The sequence below is a fragment of the Bubalus kerabau genome, chromosome 19 (genome assembly GCF_029407905.1).
Source record: "Bubalus kerabau isolate K-KA32 ecotype Philippines breed swamp buffalo chromosome 19, PCC_UOA_SB_1v2, whole genome shotgun sequence".
NCBI lineage: Eukaryota > Metazoa > Chordata > Mammalia > Artiodactyla > Bovidae > Bubalus > Bubalus kerabau.
The window spans coordinates 42,636,825-42,657,848 of record NC_073642.1 but is presented as its reverse complement, the minus strand read 5'-3'; the positions used below and the strand labels follow the sequence as shown (position 1 = coordinate 42,657,848).

At 37.4% G+C, this 21,024-nt stretch overlaps 1 protein-coding gene across 2 annotated transcripts in view; it reads right to left on the bottom strand.

Moving 5' to 3' along the window:
• NUBPL (NUBP iron-sulfur cluster assembly factor, mitochondrial) overlaps positions 1 to 21,024 on the bottom strand; it is a 245,750-nt gene that overhangs the window by 146,364 nt on the left and 78,362 nt on the right. The window contains exons 5-6 of one of the 2 annotated variants that reach the window (XM_055556683.1): positions 3,912 to 3,951; positions 3,760 to 3,817 (exon numbers count right to left, since the gene is read on the bottom strand). In XM_055556683.1, coding sequence (XP_055412658.1) covers positions 3,760 to 3,817; positions 3,912 to 3,951 — 98 coding nt within the window. Of the gene's footprint in view, positions 1 to 3,726; positions 3,818 to 3,911; positions 3,952 to 21,024 lie in introns of both variants that reach the window. The other variant, XM_055556682.1, reaches the window with a different exon arrangement.

The window sequence follows — 21,024 nt, the reverse complement described above, 5'->3', positions numbered from 1 at the left end:
AAACTGGATTTCATGAAAATTTAAAACTTCAGCTCATCAAAAGGCAAGCCACAGACTGGGAGAAATATTCCCAATATATGTATCTGGTAATGGACTCATAGCCAGAATACTCAATTACAAGAAGAGAAATGAGCCAAAAAAAGTGAAGGACTTGAACATACACTTATGAAAGAAGACACAGCAATATATAACATGCACATGAAAAGGGGCTTAACATCACTGACCATCAGGGAAGCACAAACTGAAACCATCGGAAGACATCATTTTTACAGCCACCAGTGAAGAGAATGATAACACACACAAAAAAAGGATGTGAAACAATTGGAACCTTTATGAATACCTGTACAAGTATTTACAGCAGCATCATTCATAATAGCCCAAAACTGGAGACTACACAATTGTCTATCATCAGAAGTTATAAATTGGGTTATATTCATGCAAAGGAATTACTATTCAGCAATAAAAAGGACTCAGTTACTGATACATGCAACAAGGATGATTTTAAAAGCATTAGGCTAAGAAAAACAAATGAGATGCAAAAGGGAATTATACTACAAGGTTCCCTTTATATGAAATATATAAGAACACACAAAACTCACTTAGAGTGACAGAAATCACAATAGTGATGGCCTAAGTGGAGAAGGCACTGGCCCCCACTCCAGTGCTCTCGCCTGGAGAATCCCAAGGATGGAGGAGCCTGGTGGGCTGCAGTCCGTGGGGATGCTAAGAGTCGGACACGACTGAGCGACTTCACTTACACTTTTCACTTACATGCACTGGAGAAGGCAATGGCACCCACTCCAGTACTCTTGCCTGGAAAATCCCAAGGATGGAGGAGCCTGGTGGGCTGCAGTCCGTGGGGATGCTAAGAGTCGGACACGACTGAGCGACTTCACTTTCACTTTTCACTTTCATGCACTGGAGAAGGAAATGGCAACCCACTCCAGTATTCTTGCCTGGAGAATCCCACGGATGGGGGAGCCTGGTGGGCTGCTGTCTATCGGGTCGCACAGGGTCGGACACGACTGAAGTGACTTAGCAGCAGCAGCAAGGGAGCCCAAGGAAACTTTCTAGAGGGGGATAAAAATGTTCTCTATCTTGACTGGGGTGTGGTTACATAGTTATATATGTTTATCAAAAATCATTGAACTCCATATATAAGATATGTGCATCCTACTATATCTGTAAGTTTAACCCAGTAAAACACTGAAAGAAAGGAAAAACAACTTTAAAAACAGATTTTAGCTCAAGATGGCAGACTGACCACAAGTACTTATCATCTCCCCACAAATTAGTATCTGGGATGAGATAGAAGAGCATCTGAAACACTGGTATTCTGCTTATTTTGTCCTAGGTGATGAGTACAAAGGTATTTTCTCTTTGGGATAATCCATCTATCTGGACCCTTATGTACAGGTATCAGATCAGATCATGTATACGTGTTATATTCTGTACATGTGCTATATTCAATTTTTTTTTAATTGGCCAATGAACTAGGTATCCTCCACAATCCACTGCTATATAGAACATCAAGAAACGAAGGAAATTTGTTGCTGACTGTAGCCCTCCAGGCTCCTCTGTCCATGGGATTTTTCAGGTAAGAATACTGGAGTGGTTGCCATTTCCTTTTCGAGAGGATCTTTCCAACCAGCGATCGAACCTGAGTGTCCTGTGTCCCCTGATGCTGAGCCATCAGGGGAAGCCCACAGAGCATCTAACCAGCTATTATATTTTCACAGAGCATGCTCCTCAGAACACCAACCTTTGGCCTGTATTTCTGTGTCTCTTCTCACTGACTTGAATCTCTAAGTGTCTGATTACTGTGGAAAGTGGAAGAATTTCCACCTTCTTGTGGCCATCCACAAGCCTTAGGAGGAATTCTGAATCATTTCCTGTTGAGAATTCTAACCCTAACACAGGAGGGGGAAAACCAATAATGAGGATGAAAAAATGTTGCCTGCCGTATCAGTAAACAAAGGACTTGCAGCCATCAAGGCATTGCATTGTAGCCTCCCTGACAGTTAGCCCTGAGGGAACTTAGGATAGAAACAGGATGCCTGTCATCTAGCGGTCTGTCAGCTGCTGCAGCCACCCCGATGGTGCACCCTGAGAGCAAGCTCAGAAGGAGAAAGCACAGGATACTGGTTCCAGACAGCTGAGGGCCCCAGATAACTGAGGAATGATTTCAGTGAGCCCAAGCTCTTGCATCTTCCTGTACATAAACAAGCACTAAATTCCTTAACTTGAGATATGTGGTTTTCTTTAGTAACAGTAATTTTTTTTTTTAACTTTTGTATTTTATACTGGAGTATAGCCAATTAACAATGTTGTGAGAGTTTCAGGTGGACACCAAAGGAACTAAGCCATATGAATACATGTATCCATTCTCCCCAAATTAACGGTAATCTTTTGATGTTCTGACTACCTGGAAAACTTTGCTGCAAAAATTCATATATCCTGGTTCCTCCCTTAACCACTTTGAAGCAGTCCCTTAGAGTTGTCTGAGACTGCATTCAAGGATTAAGTCCTCGGTTTGTCCACCAAACAAAACATAATTTTCAACTTATAGGTTGTACTTTTTTTCAGTCAACAATATTAAAATCAGAATCCTCCTTCTGTGTTTTCAAATTTTCATTGACTCTAATTATAAACTGAATAAAGATTGTTTTAAAATTTCCTTAAAGAAAAAAAAGGCTGGTTTAGTCCACGAAAATAAAGGTCAAGATCACGGGACGGACAGAATGTTGTTAGGAGTATAACTGAAATAACCAACTATGGGATCTGAGTGTAAAAGAGAAAGAAATGTAGCCAAGAGACTTAAATGTGCTGGGAAAACAGAAAGATCCTGGGAACACAGATCAAAAAGCAAATTTATCAGAACTCAAGCAGCAGAAAAATAAGACAAGATGTTACAGGGGGAAAAAGAAGAGTTTCAGAGTTCAAGAAATATCTACTTACTTTAACAACTTAAAATGAATATAGGAGTACCTATGATTACAACTGTCAACCTATGGCATGGTGCCTGACCTAAAGTAAAACGTGAATAAATAAGGGGTAACTGTTGTGAGTCAGTGAGAAAATGTGAAGTACTTATAACCTAGAAGATAATTAACTATAAATGTACAGCAACTAAGAAAAAAATAAAATTTATTTCTATAAATAACATACAGCCCATCTGATATTTTTAGATTATCCAATCAAATGTTCTCTTCCTTAAGGATAAATTAAAGTTGATTGGACAGATACTATATATATAAATATATAGCCATATGTACTCAGAGTAAAATAAAATTTCATTTTCTTCTGAAGCAATTTTAAATCATAAACACGGTGGTTTAAATAATTTTTTCTACATTTGAGGAATTTCTACAGTGCCCTTATAACTCAATATTGGCCACAATGAAATTAACCATAAATCTAAAGAAGGCAGATTGCTTATAAAATAGATATCCTCATTGTACTACAGACTCAACAGAGTCTGAAAAGGGAAACAGAACAATATAAAATAAGGCATTAGACATTAGTACTGATGAGCAATGGGAAGTTTCAATCACATGATGGTGGAATTTGGTCTTGGCGCCACATAACTCATTATAAATTCAGTCTGTCAACTGGATTCTTTTGCAAAACATCTCAAACATGACTGGAAACTTTAATGACCCTTCACCAGCAAATATTTACCACAGTGTACCCATAATAAAATTCTACTTAAAGCAATTTTATTACCTGCCTCAATAGTTTCTCAATGGCAGACATTACCATAAGACCTCTCCAAACAAGGGGGGCAGTCTCTTCAACCAGGAAGCCCATGGACATACTGCAGAAGGAAACCAAAAATACAACTAAATTACATAGGGTAATCAATATTACTGTGAAAACTAACATAAAGTAAAAAAAAAAAAAATGCTCACCAAGCAATACCATAATTCAAAAGAGGCCGCATTAAGTTGCCTGAAAGAGAAAAAACCATTTTTTAGAAGAGAAAGTCACTATACATAAACATAATCATCAAGCAGTGTCAAATTAAAAATATAACTAAGGTATTGGAAAAAAAGCTATGATAAACCTAGACAGTGTATTAAAAAGCAGAGACATCACTTTGCCACAAAGGTCCGTATAGTCAAAGCTATGGTTTTTCCAGTAGTCATGAATGGATGTGAGAGTTGGACCATAAAGAACGCTGAGCACCAAAGAATTGATACTTTCAACTGTGGTGCTGGAGAAGATTCTTGAGGGTCCTTTGGACTGCAAGATCAAACCAATCAATCTTAAAGGAAATCAACTCTGAATATTCACTGGAAGGACTGATGCTGAAGATGAAGCGCCAATACTTTGGCCACTTGATGTGAAGAGCCGACTCATTAGAAAATACCCTGATGTTGGGAAACGTTGAGGGCATAAGAATGAGGTGACAGGATGAGATAGTTGGATGGCATCACTGACTTAATGGACATAAGTCTGAGCAAACTCTGGGAGAGAGTGAAGGACAGGGAAGCCTGGTGTGCTGCAGTCCATGTGGTCCCAAAGAGTCAGACAGGACTTAGCAACTGAAAAATAACAAAGCTACTCATATTGCTACTCTTAAATTAATACATCTCAATTTGAAACAGTTAAAACATCATATCAAGTATACAACTAACATATGCAATAGATTCAACATCTAAAAACAGGTGGGATATAGTTTCAGAAACACATTTATAATTTTCAGGTGTTCTAAAAAATAGCCTCAATAAGTAATTTGTCTGTCAATTTCTTACTTCAAATCTCAACATAATACAAGCCAAATGTGAAAAACCAAAAGCAACATAGTACTTAATAATAAAAGACTGAATGTTTCTCCTCTAGGATCAGGAGTAAGACAAGGATGCCCACTTTTGCCACTTCTAGTCAACATAATACTGAAAGTTATAGCCAGAGCAATGAAGCAAGACAAAGAAATAAATAGCATCCAAACTGCAAAGGAGGAAGTAAAGTTTCCTCGTTTCACAGATACTATGATCTTATATATAAGACCCTAAAGATTCCAGAAAGAAAACTATTGGAGCTAATAAGTAAATCTAGTAGAAGATACAAAGTTAAAATTAAAAAATCAGTTTATTTCTTATATACATGAACAATCTTAAAAGGAAATTATGAAAATCCTATTTATAACAGCATCAAAAAGAATAAATACTTTGGAATTAACTTAATCAAGGAGATAAAAGACTTGTAAAATTAAAACTATAAAATATTGCTGAAAGAATTTAAAGAAGACAAAAATAAAAACACATCCCATGTTCATCAGCTGAAAGACTTAACATTAAGATGGCAATACTACCCAAAGTCACCTACAGATTCAATGCGCTCCTTATCAAAATGCTGTTAACATTTTCTGCAGAAATAAATCCATCCTAATATTCATATGGAATCTCAAGGGATCCCCAATATGAAAATCAATCTTGAAAAAGAAGAACACAGCTTGAAGACTCTTACTTCCGTATTTCAAAATTTACTACACAGCTACAGCAATCAAAACCCAGTGGGGTACTGGCATAAAGGTAGACATATAAACCAATGGAATAGAATAGAGATCCCAGAAATATACTCTCACTTATACAGTCAAATGATATTTTCACAAAGAGGCCAAAATCATTCAATGGGGGAAAAGCTGGGAAAATTGGATATCCAAACGCAAAAGAATGAAGTTGGACCTTTACCTAACATAAAAATTAACTAAAAAATGGATCAAAGCCCTAAATGCAAGAGCTATTAATTATAAATCTCTTAGAACACACAGGGCAAGAGATTCATGCCACTGGATTTGGTGAGGCTTTCTTGGATACAACACCAAACAAGAGCAACAAAAGAAACAACAGACAAACTGGAGTTCATGAAAGTTTGTAAATGTTGTGCATCAGGAGACAATATCAACAGGGTGAAAAGGCAATCCACAAAATGGGAGAAAATATTTGTAAATCATTTATTCTATAGAGATTAATACCCAGAATATAGAGAAAATTCTTAAAACTCAATAAAACAACAAAATTCAAAAATGGGCAAAGGAAGTGAATAGACATTTCTTCAAGGAAGATATACAAATGGCCAATAAGCACAAGAAAAAATGTTCAGCATCACTGATTGTTATTAAAATGTGAATCAAAATTACAATGAGAGATCACCTCACAGTATTAGGATAGCTGCCATCAAAATGTAAAAAATAAAAACCTACAGGAAATAACAATTGGCAAGAATATAGACAAATGGGAATCCTTGTGCACTATTCACAGGAATGTAAAACGGAAATGCTACAGAAAATAATGAGTTCTTCAAAAAACTAAAATAGAATTACCATACAATCCAACAACTCTACTTCTTAATATATACCCAAAAAGGACTGAAAGCATGGCCTCAGTGTCCTGAAGAGATTTTTGTACACTCGTGTTCATAGCAACAGTATTCACAATAGTTAAAATGTGGAAACAAACCAAGCGCCCATTAATGAATGAATGGATAAGCTAAATGTGGTATAGATACACAATGCAATATTATTCAGCCTCAAAAAAGGAAGAAAATCCTGACATAGGCTACAACAAGGATGAACCATGAGAACATTATGCTGAGTAAAGTAAGTTATCCACAAAAAAAAAAAAAAAGAGAACTACTCTATGATTCCTCTTAAATGAGATACTGAAAGTCAAAATGACAGAAAGTAGAATGATGGTTGACAAAAGGATGGGGAAGTAGCAATAAAGAGCTACTGTTTAATGGGCAGAGTGTTTCAGTTTTCCAAGATGAAAAGAACTATGGAGATAGTTGGTGCTGATGGCTGAACAATATTATAAATGTATTAAATACCACTTAACTGTGGTGTTGGAGAAGACTCTTCAGAGTCCCTTGGACTGCAAGAAGATCCAACCAGTCCATCCTAAAGGAAATCAGTCCTGAATATTTATTAGAAGGACGGATGCTGAAGCTAAAGCTCCAATACTTTGGCCACTTGATGCAAAGAGCTGACTCACTGGAAAAGACCCTGATGCTGGGAAAGACTGAAGGCAGGAGGAGAAGGGGACGACAGAGGACGAGATGGCTAGATGGCATCACCGACTCAATGGACATGAGTTTGAGCAAGCTCCAGGGCATGAAGACGGACAGGGAAGCCTGGCGTGCTACAGTCCGTCGGGTCGCAAAGAGTCGGACACGACTGAGTGACTGAACAACGTACACTTAAAAATGGTTAACAGGGTAAACTTTAAGTTATGTGGTTTTTACCACAATAAAACAAAGAAAAAAAAAAACAACTTGACTCTCTAATCTGAGACAAGAAATTGTATTAATCTTAAGATAAAAACCAATGTACTACTTATGCTCACAACAAAACAAAGAAAATACACTTCATGGGGCAAAAGACTATTATAAAATATAGTTTCTTTTATCAAACTATCTGTGCAGTCATGCCTCCAGTCATTTTCGCTACCATATCCTACATTTTCACCATAACAAAGTATATAAAAAGCCCTCTTATCTTAGATAACTTAGACAAGTACAGGGCTAAAAGTTTAGGACAAAATCATAAAAATCTAGCAAGATTACACATTCAGATTTTATCATATATTCTTCAGTTCTTTCTCCTCTTTAAAGAAGTTTAAATTTAAAATAATGTATAAAGCATATAGGCATGGTTTATACAAGAAATCCATTACTGAACTCAACTCTATTCATTGGATACCTACACAAGAAAAGGGCTTCCCTGATAGCTCAGCTGGTAAAGAATCCGCCTGCAATATGGGAGACCTGGGTTCGATCTCTGGGTTGTGAAGATCCCCTGGAGAAGGGAAAGGCTACCCACTCCAGTATTCTGACCTGGAGAATTCCATGAACTGTATAGTCCATGGGGTCGCAAGGAGTTGGACACAACTGAGCAACTTTCACTTCACACAAAGAAAAAACTATGACCCTTTATTAAGACTGGTGAATAAGAATGCTTTTTACTGTTCCAAACTAAAATGTTTAAGAATGCATATATTTCTTTATGGTTTCCCTCTATAACTTCTGACTAAACTAACAAGCTCAATCTTCCCCATAGCTAATTTGGTAACAGGACTCTTTTCCACAATACTTCATCAATTCTTTCCAAAGCATCCAAGTTAAATTTTCAGAGTAACAACTTTCCTTCATTCTGCTTTGGACTTCGTTCTACTTTCTATTTTCTTCAATAACATATGCATAATGATTAAAGAGTTAAGTAGTACAATTAAAATTATTACTAAATGTCAATAATCCCCAACCCTCTCCTATTTTATTACTCTCCAGAGCCAATAACTCTTAACTGACTCTTTTGTTGTTGCTGTTTCTTGTTTTCTAATTTATTTTATTTATTTTTAATTGGAGGATAATTGCTTTACAACATGTGCTGGTTTCTGCCGTATAGCAGCATGACTCAGCCATAGGTATCCATATGTCCCCTCCCTCTTGAACCTCCCTTCCATCTCCCACCCCACCCCACCTGCTCTAGGCTGTCACAGAGCACCAGGTATGAACTGTCTGCATCATATAGTGAACACCCACTGGCAGCAGCTGCTCTTTGCTGGAGGAGCCGTGAAGAGATACCCAACGTCCAAGGTAAGAGAAACCCACATAACATGGTAGGTGTTGCAAGAGGGCATCAGAGGGCAGATACACTGAAACCATACTCACAGAAAACTAGCCAATCTGATCACATGGACCACAGCCTTGTCTAACTCAATGAAACAAAGCCATGCCATGTCAGGCCACCCAAAACGGACAGGTCATGCTGGAGAAGTCTGACAGAATGTGGTCTACTGGAGAAGGGAATGGTAAACCACTTCAGTATTCTTGCCTTGAGAACCCCACGAATAGTATGAAAAGGCAAAATGATAGGATACTGAAAGAGGAACTCCCCAGGTCAGTAAGTGTCCAATATGCTACTGGAGGTCAGTGGAGAAATAACTCCAGAAAGAATAAGGGATGGAGCCAAAGCAAAAACAATACCCAGCTATGGATGTGACTGGTGATAGAAGCAAGGTCTGATGCTGTAAAGAGCAATATTGCATAGGAACCTGGAATGGTAGGTCCATGAATCAAGGCAAATTGGAAGTGGTCAAACAGGAGATGGCAAGAGTGAACATCGACATTCTAGGAATCAGCAAACTAAGATGGACTGGAATGGGTGAATTTAACTCAGATAACCATTATATCTACCTCTGTGGATAGGAATCCCTTGGAAGAAACAGAGTAGCCATCATAGTCAACAAGAGTCCGAAATGCAGTACTTGGATGCAATCTCAAAAACGACAGAATGTTCTCTGTTCGTTTCCAAGGCAAACGATTCAATATTATGGTAATCCAAGCCTATGCCCCAACCAGTAACGTTGAAGAAGCTGAAGTTAAATGGTTCTATGAAGACCTACAAGACCTTTTAGAAGTAACACCCCAAAAAGATGTCCTTTTCATTACAGGGGATTGGAATGCAAGAGTAGGAAATCAAGAAATACCTGGAGTAACAGGCAAATTTGGCCTTGGAGTACGGAATGAAGCAGGGCAAAGACTAACAGAGTTTTGCCAAGAGTACGCACTGGTCATAGCAAACACCCTCTTCCAACAACACAAGAGAAGACTCTACACATGGACATCACCAGATGGTCAACACCGAAATCAGATTGATTATATTCTTTGCAGCCAAAGATGGAGAAGCTCTATACAGTCAGCAAACACAAGACCGGGAGCTGACTGTGGCTCAGATCATGAACTCCTTATTGCCAAATTCAGACTTAAATTGAAGAAAGTAGGAAAAACCACTACACCATTCAGGTATGACCTAAAGCAAATCCCTTATGATTATACAGTGGAAGTGAGAATTAGATTTAAGGGACTAGATCTGATAGAGTGCCTGATGAACTATGGACTGAGGTTCGTGACATTGTACAGGAGACAGGGAGCAAGACCAACCCCATGGAAAAGAAATGCAAAAAAGCAAAATGGCTGTCTGGGGAGGCCTTACAAATAGCTGTGAAAAGAAGAGAAGCGAAAAGCAAAGGAGAAAAGGAAAGATATAAGCATCTGAATGCAGAGTTCCAAAGAATAGCAAGGAGAGATAAGAAAGCCTTCTTCAGCGATCAATGCAAAGAAATAGAGGAAAACAACAGAATGGGAAACACTAGAGATCTCTTCAAGAACATTAGAGATACCAAGGGAACATTTCATGCAAAGATGGGCTCGATAAAGGACAGAAATGGTATGGATCTAACAGAAGCAGAAGATATTAAGAAGAGCTGGCAAGAATAAACAGAAGAACTGTACAAAAAAGATCTTCATGACCCAGATAATCACGATGGTGTGATCACTCACCTAGAGCCAGACATCTTGGAATGTGAAGTCAAGTGGGCCTTAGAAAGCATCACTACAAACAAAGCTAGTGGAGGTGATGGCATTCCAGTTGAGCTATTCCAAATCCTGAAAGATGATGCTGTGAAAGTGCTGCACTCCATATGCCAGCAAATTTGGAAAACTCAGCAGTGGCCACAGGACTGGAAAAGGTCAGTTTTTATTCCAATCCCAAAGAAAGGTAATGCCAAAGAATGCTCAAACTACCGCACAATTGCACTCATCTCACATGCTAGTAAAGTAATGCTGAAAATTCTCCAAGCCAGGCTTCAGCAATACGTGAACCATGAACTTCCAGATGTTCAAGCTGGTTTTAGGAAAGGCAGATGAACCAGAGATCAAATCGCCAACATCCGCTGGATCGTTGAAAAAGCAGGAGAGTTCCAGAAAAACATCTATTTCTGCTTTATTGACTATGCCAAAGCCTTTGACTGTGTGGATCACAATAAACTGTGGAAAATTCTGAAAGAGATGGGAATACCAGACCACCTGACCTGCCTCTTGAGAAATCTGTATGCAGGTCAGGAAACAACAGTTAGAACTGGACATGGAACAACAGACTGGTTCCAAATAGGAAAAGGAGTATGTCAAGGCTGTATATTGTCACCCTGCTTATTCAACTTCTATCCAGAGTACAACACGAAAAACGCTGGACTGGAAGAAGCACAAGCTGGAATCAAGATTGCTGGGAGAAATATCAATAACCTCAGATATGCAGATGACACCATCCTGATGGCAGAAAGTGAAGAGGAACTCAAAAGCCTCTTGATGAAAGTGAAAGTGGAGAGTGAAAAAGTTGGCTTAAAGCTCATCATTTAGAAAACTAAGATCATGGCATCTGGTCCCATCACTTCATGGGAAACAGATGGAGAAACAGTGTCAGATTTTATTTTGGGGGACTCCAAAACCACTGCAGATGGTGATTGCAGCCATGAAATTAAAAGACGCTTACTCCTGAGAAGGAAAGTTATGACCAACCTAGATAGCATATTCAAAAGCAGAGACATTACTTTGCCAACAAAGGTCTGTCTAGTCAAGGCTATGGTTTTTCCAGTGGTTATGTACGGATGTGAGAGTTCACCTGTGAAGAAAGCTGAGCGCCAAAGAATTGATGCTTTTGAACTGTGGTGTTGAAGACTCTTGAGAGTCCCTTGGACTGCAAGGAGATCTAACCAGTCCATTCTAAAGGAGATCGGTCCTGGGTGTTCATTGGAAGGACTGATGCTGAAGCTGAAACTCCAATACTTTGGCCACCTCATGCGAAGAGTTGACTCATTGGAAAAGACCCTGATGCTGGGAGGGATTGGGGGCAGGAGGAAAAGGGGACGATGGAGGAAGAGATGGTTGGATGACATCACCGACTCAATGGACATGAGTTTGGGTAAACTCCGGGAATTGGTGATTGACAGGTAGACCTGGAGTTCTGCAATTCATGGGGTCGCAAAGTGTCGGACATGACAGCAACTGAACTGAACTGAACTGAATTTATGTTTCAGTGCTACTTTCTCAATTCACCCCACCCACCTAAACAGACATTTCTCCAAAGACATACAGATGGCTAATTAACTGACTTTTTAAACTTCTTATAATGAATTAATACTACATTTACAGATAGTCGCAAATATAGCCGAAGTCCTCATATGCCCTTCACCTAGCTTTCCCTAATGTTAATATTTTATATAACCATAGTACAATTAGTCACAACTATAAAATTAATGTTGATACTATACAATTAGCTAATCCACCAAACCAAAAGTCTGACAGTTTTTAGTTATGACATATTATTTAGCTCTTTTCCACAAACACTGACACACTTTTCATGCACCCATCTTCCCAACACAATTATATCACACAATTTTTATTATATAGTCATGTAAATGTTAGTAACAGATGAGCAATATAGCACACAATATTATTTTTCCTTTGTCTCTCTGAACTGATAAGATCTCTGTGCGGAATGTGTGTATGCATTTCCTTCATTTTCTATGTATTTATTAGCTGTTTGTTCCTATTTTCCAGTTGCACAAGTATCAAATTCATTAATCAAATGCACTAGGTATTTGAGTTCATCATCTTGAACAAGGCTCTGCTGAATCCTCTATAATGTCTTTTGAATAGCAGAAGTTCTTACTTTTTATGTAATCAAACTAATCAATTTTTTTCATTTATATTCTAACCTTTCTGGGTTTTCTTTAGGAAAGCCTTTAGTAATACAGTCATTGAGACAGTCTCATATTTTCTTCTAAACCTCCATGGCTTTGAATTTCACATCTAAGTCATTAATGAAAGTGAAGTCGCTCAGTTGTTTCTGACGCTTTGCGACCCCATGGACCGTATCCCACCAGGCTCCTCCATCCATGGGATTTTCCAGGCAAGAGTACTGGAGTGGGTTGCCATTGCCTTCTCCAGGGAATCTTCCCAACCCAGGGTTGAGCCCAGGTCTCCCACACTGCAGGCAGATGTTTTACCATCTGAGCCATCTAAGTCATTAAACCATCTAAAATTAATTTGTGTGTGTAGTGTGAGGATTCACTTTTTTATTTTTGTGTGGATAATAAATTGTCCCATCATCAATAATCTGCAATGCTAGCCTTGTCATAAATCAGGTTTCCAAATATGTATAAGTCTGTTTCTGGACTATCTATTCAGTTCTAGTTGTTTATCTGTCTATCCTTAAGTCTGTCTATCCTCAAATAGGGCATATAGTGCAGCTTTATAAGTCCTCTTATCTGGCACAGCAAGACACGTATTATTCTCTCTTATCTGTTCATAAACCCTTTGCTCATCTTTATAATACGTAAATTCAACTTGGTCATCACTTTTGACAAGTGGAGTTTTGACTGAATTTGCAAGACTATTAGAAAGACTGAGATTTTTATAAAATTTAGTCTTCCTATCCATGAACATCATTTGTTTTCCATTTATTGACATTTAAAAAAAATTATTTATTTTAATTGGAGGCTAATTACTTTACAATATTGTGGTAGTTTTTGCCATACAGTGACATGAATCACCCATGGGTGTACATGTGTCCCCCTGTCCCAAGCCCCACCTCCCACCTCCCTCCCCATCCCATCCCTCTGGGTTGTCCCAATGAATTGGCTGTGATTGCCCTGTTCCATGCATTGAACTTGGACTGGTCATCTATTTCACAGATGGTAATATACATGTTTCAATGCTTTTCTCTCAAATCATCCCACCCTTGCCTTCTCTCACAGAGTCCAAAAGTCTGTTCTTTACATCTGTGTCTCTTGCTGTCCTGCATATAGGGTCATCGTTACCATCTTTCTATTTCAATAAAACTTAAAAAAATTTTCCACATGAAATTTGTACATTTGCTAGATTTGTTCCCAGGTACCCTGTATTTCTGAAGCTATTTGTATCTTTTTTGAAACTGAACTTTCTAATTCTTTATTGGTACTAAATAGAAGTTTAATTTTCTCATATATTAATCTTATATCTAATGACCCTACTAAATTTCTGTGTCCATTTTAATAATTTTTCTATAGATTTAAATTAGTTTCTACTTAATTATATTTTCTGCAAATAATGACAGTTTGCTTCTTTTATTTAATTCCCTATTCACCTGTGTTAGTATGTGTTGGAACTTATTTTGCAGGTTAGGAGTGCCTATATAATGTTAAATAAAGCTGTGATACCAGCGTCTTTCTCTTACTCATAATTTTAAATGGAATGCTTTTAATAGTTCACCAGTAAGTATGATTTTTGCTATATATTTTTTAGAGATACACTGTATCAGGTTAAAGAAAGTTCCGATAATTTTATTCCTTGTTCGAGAAGAGTTTTGATCATAAATGGTTTCTGGGTTTTGTAAAATGCTTTTTCAGCATCTTTCTGAATTATACTTTTTCTGCTTTAATCTGCTAAAATAGTAAGCTACATTAACAAAGTTTTACTAATACTGAATCAAATGTGCTTTTGTGTATTAAATCCAATTTAATCAAAATATAGTTGTTTTGTATAATGTTGAATGTGTTTTGCTAACATTTGCTTCAGTCTTTTTACATACATTAATTAGGGAGACTGTTCCATAATTTTTCTCTTTTCATCCCAGCTTTCTAAGGTTTAACTAGCCTCACAGTTAAGCCTCATAAGTTGTAAAGTATTGTATACTTTTCTATTCCATGAGTGAGTTTGTGTAAGATTGGAATTACCAGTTTTTTGAGTGTTGGCTTGCTATTTTCATCACAATAAGATTTTTAACTACTGATTCCATTTTTTTAAATAGGTATGGAATGATCTAGATATTCTATTTATTTCTTAACCTGTTTTGGTGATACATATTTTTTCAGGAATTTTCTATTTCAGAAAATGTTTAAAACATTTTCTCATAATTAAAACTAATGGTTGTATCTGTCAATTCCCTTCTTTATTTCCAATTTTTTATACATCTATTTTTTAATTCTATGTTACCAGAAATTTGTCTAAGTTATTAATTTTTTTTCAGTTCTGTTGGTCCTCTCTACTGTATCTTTGCTTTCAAGTTCATTAATTTCTGCTCTTAATCACTTTATTCCTTCTACTATCTTTGGGTTGACTGCATTATTCTAATTTCTTCAGTTAAAGAGTTACCAGATTTATTTTCAATTTCTTCTTTTTAAATATAACATGACTATTTATTTATCTCTAAATATTATTTTAGCTCTGTCCCATGTTTTCATTTTCATTATTTCTTCTTTCAACCATAAGTTATTAATCAACTTAATTTCCAAATGTGTAGATGTTTTTAGTTACTATTTTGTTATAAACTTCTAAATTAATTGTGTGACAATTAGAGAATGTGGTCTGAATGTATAACCTTTGAAATTCACTGAAACCTGTTTCAGTGGCCAGCACACAGTCAATTTTTCCAAATGTTCCACTTATATTCAAAAAGAAGAGTCCATAGATAGCCATTAAAGGAAGCTTGTTTACAGGTAGCAATTCCTCACTTTCAGTAATACTTTTGCTTTAAAAGTCTTCAAAGTCTATTTTGTCTATTAATATTATACCCACTTTCATTTTGCCTGATTTATCATTTTCGATTCTTTAACTTTTAGCCTATGCACATTTTTATGTTTTAAGGAACAACTCTTCTAAACAGCTCTAACCTATCTGGATTTTACTCTTGTTGTAATTATAGTTTTAGGTTTTGTTTTATCCTGTCTTACAATATTAATCTTGCAACTGGAGAGTTGCATAATATTAATATTATTGGTACATTTGAATTCATATCAACTATTCTGTATTGTACTTTCTCTTTGCCTAAGTTTTTTGAGGAGTAGCCTTATTTTTTTATTGTGATTCTTTCCCTCATTTCCCCCTTTTAAAATAGAAATCACATGGTCCAGTTCTGTTCTTAAAATGATGATCCAGTAATGTACACAAACATTTAAAGTATAAAGTTAATCAATACTGCTACCTTTTCCCATCTGAATGTTTAAAATCTAATGACTCTCTCTCCCAGGCCAAATTATAAGCTATTGTTTTCCTAAATTTTAGTTCTATCTGGAAACCTCTCAACCATTATCTACCTCTTTAAAGAATGCCTCAGTCACATTTTCTCCATTACCTCCTTCTAGGAGGTCTTATTAGACCTATGACAGACCTTTTCATGCTATGTTCCATGCCCTTCAAATTTCTTTTTTTCCCCCCAGTCTTCTCTATAGGTTACATTCTGAGTATTTTCTTTTCATCTATATTCTAGTTAACTGACTTTCTCTTTAGTTGTGTCTAATCTTTTGTTTTATCTGTCTCCCCACCCTGCTCACCCACACCCCGCCCCCACCCCACCCCCACCCCACCCCCACTCCCCTGCCCACTTCCTTCGGTTTGCATTCTACCCAGAGCCAAAGACAAGTTCAATATACATCCCTATAACCACCAGTGTAAGGAAGAGCTCTTTCACTGGTCATTTATTAAGGATGTCATCCTTCAGACATCCCAGCTTTACACCTGGTGATTCCCCACTGAAACTTCTTTCCCTCCCCACCACCTAAGGTGCCAAACTTCATCTCCATTCTCTCATACACAGATCTATAAAAATATAGGTCCTAAGCTACCAAGGCTCAGCAGGTAATACCTGGGTAGACATCAATTCCAGTGCTAACCAATACTAATTAGCTCACACTTTCTTATTATTTCTAAGTTCTCAGAAACTCTCTTCCTTTCCTACTACCTCAGGCATGCATTGAAAAGTACTTTTTGTTAAAATTCCACATAATATTTTAAGGTATGCCATTACAGGAAGAGTTTTTCTTTTTCTTTTTTTTTTTCTTGAACCCTCCATATTTTTTTTTTAAAGTGTGCAATTTGATACGTTTTTTATTCATTTATTTATTTTCGTTGGAGGCTAATTACTTTACAATATTGTAGTGGTTTTTGCCATACATTGATATGAATCAGCCATGGGTTTACATGTGTTCCCCATCCTGAACACCCCACCCACCTCCCTCCCCATCCCATCCCTCTGGATCATCCCAGTGCACCAGCCCTGAGCACCCTGTCTCATGCATTGAACCTGGACTGGCAATCTGTTTCATATATGGTAATATACATGCTTCAGGAAGGGTTTTTCTAAACACTGTCTGCCTACCTGACAGAACTAAAAGTGGAAAGCTGCTGATTTTTATTTAATAATCTTATATCCCCCCAAAATATCTTGCAGAACTCTATTTTTCAAATAGTTTTCTATTCATATCTTTGAATTTTCAAGGTAGACATATTACATCAAATTCATGTCAATTCTATCTTTTCCTTTCCACTATTAATAATACTTACTTCCTTTTCTTGTTTTAGTGCATTGGCTAAAACGTGCAATAGTAATGGCAGCCTCATCTCACAGGAAAAAGATTATACCAAAGTAAATTAAGAGAATATGAGTATCATCTATTCCTTTACTCCTCCATTTGAAATACAGATGGTTTGAGTAGTTTGCTGCTGCTGCTGCTGCTGCTGCTGCTAAGTCACTTCAGTCATGTCCGACTCTGTGCAACCCCATAGACGGCAGCCCACCAGGCTCCCCTGTCCCTGGGATTCTCCAGGCAAGAACACTGGAGTGGGTTGCCATTTCCTTCTCCAATGCATGAAAGTGAAAAGTCAAAGTGAAGTTGCTCAGTCGTGTCCGATTCTTAGCGACCCCATGGACTGCAGCCTACCAGGCTGCTCCATCCATGGGATTTTCCAGGCAAGAGTACTGGAGTGGGGTGCCATTGAGTAGTTTGACTCTGCTCAAAACAGGTGTGAAGTTCAAACTGGAATTAGAAATTCAAACTGGGTGTTAAGGACTAAATGTCTTTCTAATACCATACACAAAAATAAACTCAAAATGGATTAAAGATCTAAGCATAAGACCAGAAACTATAAAACTCTTGGAGGAGAACATAGGCAAAACACTCTCCAACATACATCACAACAGGATCCTCTATGACCCACCTCCCAGAATATTGGAAATAAAAGCAAAAATAAACAAATGGGATCTAATTAAAATTAAAAGCTTCTGCACAACAAAAGAAACTATAAGCAAGGTGAAAAGACAGCCTTCAGAATGGGAGAAAATAATAGCAAATGAAGCAACTGACAAACAACTAATCTCAAAAATATACAGGCAACTTCTGCAGCTCAATTCCAGAAATATAAATGACCCAATCAAAGAATGGGCCAAAGAACTAAATAGACATTTCTCCAAAGAAAACATACAGATGGCAAACAAACACATGAAAAGATGCTCAAAATCACTCATTATCAGAGAAATGCAAATCAAAACCACAATGAGGTACCATTTCATGCCAGTCAGAATGGCTGCGATCCAAAAGTCTACAAGCAATAAATGCTGGAGAGGATGCGGAGAAAAGGGAACCCTCTTATACTGTTGGTGGGAATGCAAACTAGTACAGCCACTATGGAGAACAGTGTGGAGATTCCTTAAAAAACTGGAAATAGAATTGCCATACGACCCAGCAATCCCACTGCTGGGCATACACACCGAGGAAACCGGAATTGAAAGAGACACATGTACCCCAATGTTCATCGCAGCACTGTTTATAATAGCCAGGACATGGAAGCAACCTAGATGTCCATCGGCAGATGAATGGATAAGAAAGCTGTGGTACATATACACAATGGAGTATTACTCAGCCATTAAAAAGAATACATTTGAATCAGTTCTAATGAGGTGGATGAAACTGGAACCTATTATACAGAGTGAAGTAAGCCAGAAAGAAAAACACCAATACAGTATACTAACGCATATATATGGAATTTAGAAAGATGGTAACAACAACCCTGTATGCGAGACAGCAAAAGAGACACAGATGTATAGAACAGTCTTTTGGACTCTGTGGGAGAGGGAAAGGGTGCGATGATTTGCGAGAATGGCATTGAAACATGTATAATAGCATATAAGAAACAAATCGCCAGTCCAGGTTCGATGCAGGATACAGGAAGCTTGGGGCTGGTGCACTGGGATGACCCAGAGGGATGGTATGGGGAGGGAGGTGGGAGGGGGATTCAGGATGGGGAACACGTGTACACCCGTGGCGGATGCATGTTGATGTATGGCAAAACCAATACAATATTGTAAAGTAAATAAATAAATAAATAAATGTCTGTGATTTCCGACCCCCGCTCCACCACCAAAATTTATGTTGCAAACCTAACCCCCAATCTGATGGTACTAGGAGGTAGGTCCTGTGAGGTGATCAGGTCATGAGAGTGGAGTTCTCATGAATGGAATGAGTGACCTAAAAGTGACCCCAGAGAGTTCTCTTGCCCTTTCTACCATGAGAGCACACAATGAAAAGATGGTTATCTGTGAGTCAGGAGGCAGGTCCTCACCAGACCAAAATCTGTTGGCTCTTTGCTTGTGGACTTCCCAGACTCAAGAACTGTGAGAAATAAATGTCTGTCTACAGCCATACTACCCTGAACATGCCTGATCTCGTCTGATCTTGGAAACTAAGCAGGGTGGGGCCTGGCTAGTACTTTGATGACAGAAATAAATGTCTGTGATTTAAGCCACTCAATATATGGTATTTTTGTAACAGTAACCTGAATAGACTAAGACATTGGGTCAATCAAAATCTTCAAAAACTGAAAATTAAAATGTCTAACACTGTAAACTCAATGAACAAGAGTTTGAACAAGCTCTGGGAGATGGTGAAGGACACCGGGAAGCCTGGGGTGCTGCAGTCCATGGGGTCGCAGAGTCAGACACGACTGAGTGACTGAACAGCAACACCGTAAAGGAACAATCTTTAATCTACTTTATTAGCATGTTAGTTCCTAGTCCAGTGAAAATGTATACTTTAAATATCTCTTGTACTTTAGTGAATAATCAATTATAAACCAAAAGCTCAGCAATGTGAGCAGATTCAGCACCATGTTAAATGTTTTTTTTTTTTTTTCAAAATTTAACTGTAAAAAATGTACACTGAAACAGAAACATGGATTGCATAAACATTAAAGAAAAAGGGACATCCTTCACTATCTTCTCCTATGTAAATTGGAGTAAACAAAATTGATGCTGCCTAAAAGCATTTTAGTTTAATTAATAAAACTACCAAAATATATTGCTGGCATAGGCTGAAGCCATACATTTAAATTAACAGAGAAAGACTGAAAAATAACTCATGATTACATGTACAAATTAGTTTCTTTGCCCTACACTTTTATTTAAAGAAAATGTGTACAGCCATTCCTCCACATAAACCTCATAGGAAAACTAACACAGTACCACTGTAAGCTTGCATAGATACTTTGGAATCCACTGTCCTGTGAATAATAGCATTTTGAAGAGACCATCATTAGCAGAACATAACATGACACAGATCATTATTTCCCACTTCCTCATATCTTCACAAGAGCTCATGCATTTAAGCACAAAAGAGTCTTACTGTAAGTCAAACTATCTCAATCGCCACCATGTTACTCACAGAATGAATGACACACTGTCGTATCCTCCTCATTCTATTACAACAGAGTCCCATCAATTCTAACAGGTGCGAATTTAATTAATGGGTTATATGTCACCAGTGGATTTCAAACAGATTTAGAGACCACTTTTATATTATAAATTAATTGTCAAGCTAGAATAGACACTGTGACCATGTCAAGATTAAAAACTAGGTAAAAAGGAAATGGGCATAACAAAGGCTGTTTTAAACCTTTCTATTAAAGTTGACATCATTAAATGTTCCAAGGATAACTCTGATCTAGAATCAAATCTTTTTCTGTAGCAATCCCACTGTTCACAAATCAGCTAAATAGTAGACATTCCCATTTACTTGGTATTAGCAATAAGCCTGAAAAATCTCTGTACCTTCTACTCTGTCCCTTAGCTCTGAAAATAAAGAAAGTATTTTAAACACAGTTGAACACCAAGGTCAGGAATATATGTCTTGAAAAAAATTATACCTTGATATCATATAATTAAAGGTATTAAATCTATTTTTAAAATGCAGACAGAGTGCAGCTAAGAATATAGAACCTCATCTTACGAATTTTAAGAAGTATTTAAACATAGAATCAAGTAAATAATAAAAGTTTTATAAAAACAAGCCTTTACCCACAAATTAATGAGAAGACACTCAAAGGTATAAGAACCTTCAAAAAGTAAGAAAGGACTGACAGGCAAATTTCACAATT